Source organism: Lactuca saligna, chromosome 9, assembly GCF_052625555.1.
Source record: "Lactuca saligna cultivar CGN05327 chromosome 9, ASM5262555v1, whole genome shotgun sequence".
Classification (NCBI taxonomy): domain Eukaryota; kingdom Viridiplantae; phylum Streptophyta; class Magnoliopsida; order Asterales; family Asteraceae; genus Lactuca; species Lactuca saligna.
Window position 1 is genome coordinate 55,099,677 of NC_136425.1, and position 9,362 is coordinate 55,109,038.

General features: G+C 39.2%; 1 protein-coding gene across 1 annotated transcript; it reads left to right on the forward strand.

Annotated features, from left to right (window-relative positions):
* The first annotated feature begins 6,833 nt into the window (after positions 1-6,833).
* On the forward strand, positions 6,834-7,250 carry LOC145016355 (uncharacterized). The gene has a single exon (XM_078974700.1). The coding sequence runs from the start codon at positions 6,834-6,836 to the stop codon at positions 7,248-7,250; it is 417 nt and encodes a 138-aa protein (XP_078830826.1).
* Positions 7,251-9,362: the final 2,112 nt, after the last annotated feature.

Below are 9,362 nucleotides of genomic sequence, written 5' to 3' on the forward strand. Positions count from 1 at the left end.
GGCTAATGAGTAGCCAATCTTTTGAATGCTGTATATTAATCACATGTGATTGATGTAATAACTAGCGTAATTCTACTTATTAATCGCATGCGATTGATATAATCCTAGCATGATTCTACTTGTATCCCCCCCCATGAAACATTTAAAAGTAGTTTAAAACATTAATTAAGGGGTATGAACTAACTTGGAAGTTTGAAGATAGCGAGATCGAAAACCGGGGAGAGTTTCGTCTCGGGAAACGGATTTTTCTCGGGATTCTCGAGAATCTCGGGAGTAAAATCGACCCTCGGGACTTGAGCAAAAAGACCAGAGCTTCGGGATTGAACAGGCACGGAAATCGAGGCAAGATCGTGAGAGAAAGAGAGGAAATGAGCAAATTTTTCGGAAAGGCTTGCATCCCTTTTATAGGGGGCTGAATTGCCTCCGTACGCGGGGCGTACGGGCGTACGCAGCGCGTACCCGTGCGTCATCGCTTACGCACTTCGGACGGGACGGGTCGGATGGGACGGGTCGGTAGCTTCGCATAGGGCGACGTGGACGATCCGAGGCCCTTCATTCGAGTACGCGGCGCGTACATCGACCCTATCCGCTGACTCCCCTTCGGATATTACCAAGAATAAATAATTATTTTTATATTTATTTTAATTAAACTTCTAAAATTCATATCTCCTTCATACGAACTCCGTTTTCGACGTTCTTTATATCCCCGTGAAGGTGAGACTACGATCTACAACTTTCGTTTAGATTCCGTTGGCAAATTCCGAAATTATATTTATTATTTATTTATTAAAATGATGTGATTAAGGAATTTCTTTAAAAATTCATAACTTCTTTATCTGACGTTGGTTTTTGCCAGAATTTTTACCGCTGAAATACCATTGACGAGACCTTCAATTCTTGTTTAGGTCATTTCGGCCAAAAGTCGCTCGATCTCCGATTCGAGTTTTTAGTTGTCTACTGTTATATCTGTAACTTAGAAAAACCACAACTTCCTCATACGAAGTCAGATTTGGACGTTGTTTTTATGTACGTTTACGGTTTGATGATATCTAAAAATTTCATTTAGATATCTAAGGCCAAAAACTATTGTATTGAAACTTCGCGTTTTACGTCTATCAGTGCTGCCGATTTTTGCCGAGAATCTTCGGTTGGTCATAACTTCTTCGTTATAACTCGGATTTTAGTGTTCTTTATATTCTTGGAAACCTTGATACGATTCCTACTACTTTATTTAACCCAAATAAGCTTTTAGGAACGTTATATTTTGACCAAATTTTGATTGGTTTTACATTACATTGTCTCGAAATATCAGGTTGTCACATTTACTATATCCAGGATCCTCAACAACATCAGGATTCCGGCTAATTACCGTTATTATTTTTATTATTATTAATACTTATAACGGTCATATTTGTCTATAACTAACACATATGCAGAAGTAGTCAATGGAAGATCAATTCTCAATGAAGAATTACCTTAACAATGCTAAAGACTCGGAATACTTGGTCAAATAACGTTCACAAAGCTGGTCTTAGAGGATCCCGAAAATATCGGACATCTTGTTGACTAGATTAGACTATAAATTGACACTTGTAATCTGCACACAACACACGAATTCTTAGTCTAAGCCTACTCTACGAATTTCCACATTCATTCTTACTAAAAACTCACTGTAATCTTTACTTTATATCAATAAAATCGTCAAGGCAGGTGATCATTATCACCTCCCAAGGTTTTATGTCATAGATCCTAGCAAGGATCAAGGGATTTCTTTGTAAACCATTGTGTCACTTTTCTTTTACTTCTTGCTAATACAGAATATGCACATCACAACCTCTCATTCAATTGGTTGATTAGTACTTGTGTAATTTTTTACCAAAACAATTTGGCACCCACCGTGGGGCCGTGGTGTTCAAAAATCCTCAAAAAACATCATGTCTACACAACCGATCCTCTCTTCATCCTCTGATCCTTCTGCTCCATCCAAAAACCTACCACCTCCTTTGAGTGGACCCCCCACTCAGAGGAAAACGCCTGACACTTCCAATAAAAACACCCCTTTAATCGCTAGTCCAGGAAGTTTTGGATCCTCAGGGCTCCAGGATCCTACTGCCTCGGTCACCACTGCAGAACTCTACGCTATGATGAAGAAAATGACGCAACAAGTGACCCAACAGTAGGAAGAGAATAAAGCACTACTCAAAGAAGTGAAAAGGATGAAGGCGAAATTTCCAGGAAACTATGCCCATAGTTGTGCAATAAAGGATCCTGGACTTCAATAATATAGGATCCTCAGAAAATTGCCAGAAGGATACGATTCCTACCACTGTGGCATCACCCTGGGGGGCAACTATAGACAACTGAGCATCCATGATCAATGATCTCAATGAGACTTTCAACAATCCTAAAAACCTAGATTCTAGTAATTTTTTGAACAAGAATACTATTAATACTAACTACACTAATGTTGATGCAGGAATAAACCCGAACATGGCCAGGAAACTTCAACAATTAAGACAGATGATCGCCAGTGTACCTGGAGTGGTCCATCCAATACCATAAGCATCTCCTACAAGCCATAGAATCTCGAGATTCGCTCCTACGATAACCAACACCGAAGTTACTACGCGCTTTCAAACTCCCAACATGAAGCTATATGATGGAACTACAAATCCTGAAGAGTATATAACCTAATACAGAGAGAGGATGGAGATCATTCCCAACCCAGGGCACTTGAAGGAAGCATGCCTATGCAAAGGCTTTGGTTCGACCATTACAGGATCAGCTCTCAAATGGCCGCTAAACGTTCCCCCATATTCTATTACTTAATTTTCACACCTAATCAATATCTTTAATAACCATTTTTCTTTTAGCACAACCTTCGAGAAGATTACTAGTGATCTCTACCGGGTGGTTCAGGATCTTACGGAGAAACTTAGGGATTTTGTTAACAGATTTAGCAGGAAAGCTCTGAGCATCTCCAACATCGACATAGCCACCGATGTGGAAGCCTTTAAATAGGATTAAGAAAGGATTCACCCTTCTATGAAGACCTTGTAATGACCCAATGCAAAAGACCGGACGAAGTCAGGTGCTGGGCGTTGAGATTCATAAGGCTCGAAGAGGATAGAGACATCCAGAAGAAAAGCAACCCTTCGGATCAATATGAGAACCCCAACAAGAATGCCGAATCCTCGACTTAGAGATCCTACAAACCGAATTCGTATTCCAAACCGGATCATCACAAGGTTAATGCCCTTGAAGATGCAGGAGAAGAACCAGAGCTTCCTAAAATCACTTACTATTGTTTTTATGTGGATGTTTCAGGTGTAATTCATGCCATAAAGGATCTTGGAGATAAAGCAAGATGACCAAGGGAGACAACAAATCCACCGCTTTGAAATACAAGTCCAAATGGCGTGCTTATCATGAAGACTTTGGCCACATGACGGATGATTTCATAGCCCTACAAAAAGAAATCAGCTAACTCCTTAACAAAGGACACCTTAAAGAGATCCTCGAAGGAAAAAGAAAAAAATCCAAGGAAATCAGCCAAGATGATCATAGGATCCCGACGAAACCAAGATCTCCACCCTCTGACGCCAAGATAATTAACGTTATCTCAGACGAATATAATATTTGTAGTACCTCTTATTCTCAGGATAAAAGACACGCCAAGTATCCAAAACGGAAAAGGAGGATATACCACGAAAGAATACCATGATCAGTAATGAAAAAGAAATCACATTCGACGAGAACGACATAGAAGGAATTTAGGATCCTCACCATGAAGGACTCGTGATAACAATGTACATGGCCAACCATTTCCTTAGAAGGATCCTAATTAACGAAGTATCCTCGGTCAATATCATACTCCTAGACGCACTGAAGAGAATGAACATACCAGAATCAGAGATAGTCAAAAGATCCTCAGTCCTCATAGGATTTAACGGGGAAACAAAATAAACAGTGTGAGAAATAAAGCTAGCGTTATACATCGAAGTGGTAAAATCCATACAAAATTTCTATGTTATTGACACCCTATCTTCTTATAATTTGATACTAGGTAGACCATGGATCTGCGGGATGAAAGCGGTTCCATCAACATACCATCAGTGTGTGAAGTTACACACTCCTTGGGGGACAATGAAAATCATGGGCGGTCAACAAGAATCGAAATAATGCTACAAAACCTCTATGAAATCTACGACAAAACCCCAACAAGCATAGCAATTAAGGCAGAGGCACGACATGTTCTAGAGATAAAGGAACAAGACATAAAGGAAGTGCCTCTAGGTATTGAGGATCTCAAAGCTAAAGTCCTCATAGGAGCCTCAATGCCTAATCAGATTGAGTAGGATCTATTAGATTTCTTAAGAACCAGAAGCAAGACATTCACATGGAAACACGAAGATATGACAGATATAGACAAGAGTATTATTACTCACAAACTGAATATTGATCCTTCTTTCATAACAATACACCAAAAGAGAAGGAAGTTTGCACCTGAAAGAAACCAAATCATTCAAGAAGAGGTAGAGAAGCTCCTCAAGACAAGGATGATCAGAGAATTAAAGTTCCCAAGATGGCTAGCTAATGTAGTTGTCATACAAAAGAAAAACGGTAAATGGAGGGTTTGCGTAGATTACACGGATCTTAACAAGGCTTTTCCTAAGGATCCTTTCCCCTACCACATATTGACTCTATGATAGACACCACTGATAGCCATGAATTCCTGACGTTCATGGATGCTTCAGTAGGATTCCAACAAATCCAAATGGAACCATCATACCAAGAAGATACTGCATTCATAACACCAACAAGTATATATTGTTACACCGCAATGCCTTTTGGTTTTAAAAATGCAGGTGCGATATATCAAAGATTAGTGAATCGGATGTTTAAAGAAAAAACTGGGGGACACCATGGAATTTTATATTGACGACATGGTAGTGAAGTCACTGAAAGCTGAAGATCACCTTAGAGATTTGAAGGAGGCCTTTGACATTATGGACAAGTACAATATGAAGCTGAACCCACTCAAATGTCACTTTGGAATGAAGTCATGCAAGTTCCTTGGATACATGGTGACCAAGAGAAGGATAGAAGCAAGCCCATAACAAATAAAAGAAATCATGGAACTAAGAACCCCATCTTCAACAAAGGACATCCAAAGGCTAATATGAAGAGTAGCAGCACCCAACAGGTTCATTTCAAGATCCTCAGAAAGGTGCAAGCCCTTTTACGATATCTTGAAAAAGAACTAGGGATTTGAATGGAAGGAGGAACACGAGAAAGCATTCCAAGAACTAAAAAAAAATACCTAAGCTCTGCCCCACTACTAGTAAAACCTATAGATGGAGAACCACTTATTCTCTACCTCTCGGTATCCTCAAACGTGGTAAGTGCCGTTTTGGTCAAGGATCTTAACGGGGACCAACAACCTATCTACTATGTAAGTAAAAGTCTCCTAGATCCTGAAACCAGGTACTCTCACCTCGAAAAGTTAATTCTTTCCTTAGTGACTACTTCTACCAAATTAATACACTACTTCGAAACACACACCATACATGTAAAAACTAACTATCCTATCAAGAATGTCATGAAAAAAGCAGAAATGTCAGGAAGGATGGCAAAATGGTCGGTGAAGTTAAGCACATTTGACATCATATACGAACCAAGATCCGCTATAAAATCACAAACACTAGTAGATTTTGTGGTTGTGTTTAGTGATGATCTACAACGATGTAGACATGGAAACCAAGTGACTCCTGGAATATGAACACCTGGAAAAATGGATGTTATTCACAGATGGAGCTTCAAATAAGAAAGGAACAGGCCTAGGGATCATACTAAAGTCTCCATAGGGGGACATCATACCCTAGGCAGTTAGTTATGAATTTGACACTACCAACAATGAAGCAAAATACCAAGCACTTATCATGGGACTACAATTAGCTAAGGATCTTCAAATCAAGGATCTTCAGGTATTTGTTGATTCTTTATTACTAACCAATAACTACAATGGATCTTATGCAGTGAAAAGTGATAAGTTAGCATTATACCTAGAGATCCTAAAAAAAATTAGCTTCTGATTTTGAAAACTTTAGTCTAACTCAAGTTCCCAGAGAAGAAAACACAAAAGCAGATGCATTAGCCAATTTAGGATCCTCCATTAGGATCCCACTAGAAATGAAGATTCCTATAAATCACATAATAACCCCAACCATAGAAACCCTCTCTGATGAATCAGAAGATCCTAAGCATCCGAAAAGCATAGCAGCTATTGAAGATCCTGACCCTAGGATCCTTCCTCAAAGGGATCCCGATGAGTAGGATCCTCAAAGAAGTCCACGATCCTGGATCCAACCCATTATGGAGTATCTCCAAAATGAAACACTCCCGACAGGAGAAAAAAGTGAAAGAGCATCCGGGACAAGAGTCTCGAGATTCGTGTTAATCCAGGGTAACATTTACAAAAAATCCATGGCAGGACCTTACCTAGGATGCTTGGAAGATCCTGAAGTTGCAGAAGTCTTATAGGATATACACGAAGGAGATTGTGGCAATCACACCGGGGGTAGATCCTTATGCTCCAAAATACTAAGAACAAGATACTACTGGCCAACCGTGAAGAAAGACTCTTTTCTACATGCTGAAGAGTATGATGCTTGCTAAAGACACACCAACATCTTACATCACCCGACAGAACCTCTACATCCAATTATCTCCCCATGGCCATTTATGAAATGGGGGATGGATATTACAGGAAAATTGCCAATAGCCCCAAAAGGAAAAGTCTTCGTGTTGGTGATGAGTGATTACTTCTCCAAATGGAAAGAGCTGAAGCTTTCATCCAGGTAAGAGACAAAGAGGTAATATCATTAATTAAGCGTAATATCTTGACCATGTTCGGGATCTCGGCTGAAATCATATTCGATAATGGACCCCAGTTTATTAGAAAAAGAACAAAAGACTTTTGCACAAGCTGGGGGATCAAAATGATAATGTCAATTTCTGTTCATCCCCAAGCTAATCGCCAAGCAGAGTCCAACAACAAAATCATAGTTAACAATTTGAAGAAAAGGCTGGACAAAAAGAAGGGAAGATGGGCAGAAGAACTTCCTTTCGTTTTGTGGGCAGATAGAACCACTTCCAAAGTGGCCACATGTCAGACCCCCTATTCATTGGTGTTTGGGACAAAACCAGTAATCCCTATTGAAGTAGTGATCCCAAGGATCCTAGCATAAGATCTTGAAACTGTTTAGGAGCTCATAGATCTCGCCAAAATACGCATTGCCGCCCATCAACAAAGAATCACTAAGGCTTACAATAGGAATACAAGGGTCAAAAGGTTTCAAATAGGAGACTTGGTATTAAGGAAAACGTTCCAAAACACCAAGGATCCTAGTGTAGGAAAATTAGCTCCCAAATGGGAAGGACCGTACCTTGTAGATGCTGAAGTAGGAAAAGGAGCATATTGGCAAGAAACACTCGCAGGAGACGTTCTACCAAGATCCTGGAATTTCATACACCTCAAATCATAGTACATGTAAGTAGGATCGAATGATCCACAACAAAACCAAGGTACACATGTTCAATACCTTAATTTTTTTTATTCTTCCCTCGAATGAATTACTAACTTAAGCATCAGAGGGGTGTTAGCTAGAATAAAAGCCACCCTTAGCTAATGTTTTCTGTGAAAAACAACATATAATTGAGGATCCTCAAAAGTGAAGATCTTGAACATAGAGATCCACAATCGAAGATCTTGGAATGTCTGGATCCTCAAGTTTGAACACTCTGAAGCACAAGGATCTTGACACATAAAGATCCCAATACTTGGTAGACTCCATTATATTTAACAATGTAATCCCTAAACTACCATGTACACATGCTAGAAACTGATCATCTCTCCCACACCTAAGGGTAGTTAATCCCCTCTAAGGTTTAAAGAGCTAATTGATTCTTACACACGAAATTAGGTTTATACACCTCGCTTAGACACATGATATCTAACTGTGGGATACAGGTAAGGGGATCATTTCACGATTCAGTGTCTTGGCAACCCTCTTATTTTTTTAACACAAGTTAAGATCCTTACGTTTTATAACATTTTCATGTTATCTAGAAATTAGGATCATACCCTAGTGATTACTCTAGGAATATAACATTTTCATGTTATTAGGATTTTACCCCAATGACTACTTAAGGTTTATAGCATTCTCAAGTTATCAAAGGTTGGGATTTTGCACCAGAATATACATAGAGTTTATACATCTTCATGTTATCAAGCGTTGGGAATTTTCCCAGAGAATACGGTCGAATTGTAATATTTTCATGTGATCTATTAAATGAATTATATCACAAAGTTAGGATCCTCCCCAGAATATAACATTAACATGTTATCTATTTTGTCAAAGTTTATAATCTAAAAAGGTTATCCTAAAGTGAAATTTACCTTATGGGATCTAAGACCCATATTAAGACCTTTGACAGTAAGGATCCTCGCTCTTAAGGACCCTCGTCAACCTTCGTTGGTAAGGAACCTCATTCTCAGCATTGAACCAAAGTTTTCTCCTAAGCTGGAATTTATCTCCGGTAAGTTGTAAGATTCAAAGACTCATGAAGCTTAAAGAGAAATTCGAAGACACTCAGCCATGTAGAAAAACCATGAGAGAGATGTAAGAGGAAAATGCTACCATATCAAAAGAAGAAAGGGTTGCATATCAACCCAGCCAAAGGGTTAATTGTCTCAAATCATTAACAAAAACAAAAAAATACTTAAACCAATTTTTTGCAGTCCTAAACCTTAGTCTGGTCATCATCGGTCGTGTCATTCTTTTCTTCCCCTCCGATCAACATTAACAAAGGATCCTGATTGGTGACAACAGGTTTATCGATCAACTTGGCTAACACCTCATGCCATCCCTCTATGTTCTAGGAACTTGCTTTTTCTAGATCTTCAGCCAGCTTGATCTTGGCCTACAGAATAACTATTGTGGCACTCATCTTGGCATTAGCAATCACCTCTTCGAGATCCGCCAAATGCTCTTCTTCCTTTTTTACTTTCTTCTTGTTCAACAACTATACCCTTTGGAGAAGATCCTTGTTGGTAACCCTCCATGTCTTCCCCTATTCTTTTAGGACAAACTCGACTTTATCAGCACGGACTTTGAGATCGTTGGCAACATGAGAAACATGAGCGAAGACTTGGAAGAAACATAAAAGTCAGCATGAAAAGTAACAGGTATGATAGATTAATATAAATAGTACCTATTCTTACAGTTTGAGAAATGAAGACAACTTCACAAGAGAATCCTCGATGCTAAGGTTCTCTAAGTTGAACTCTACAGCCTCAG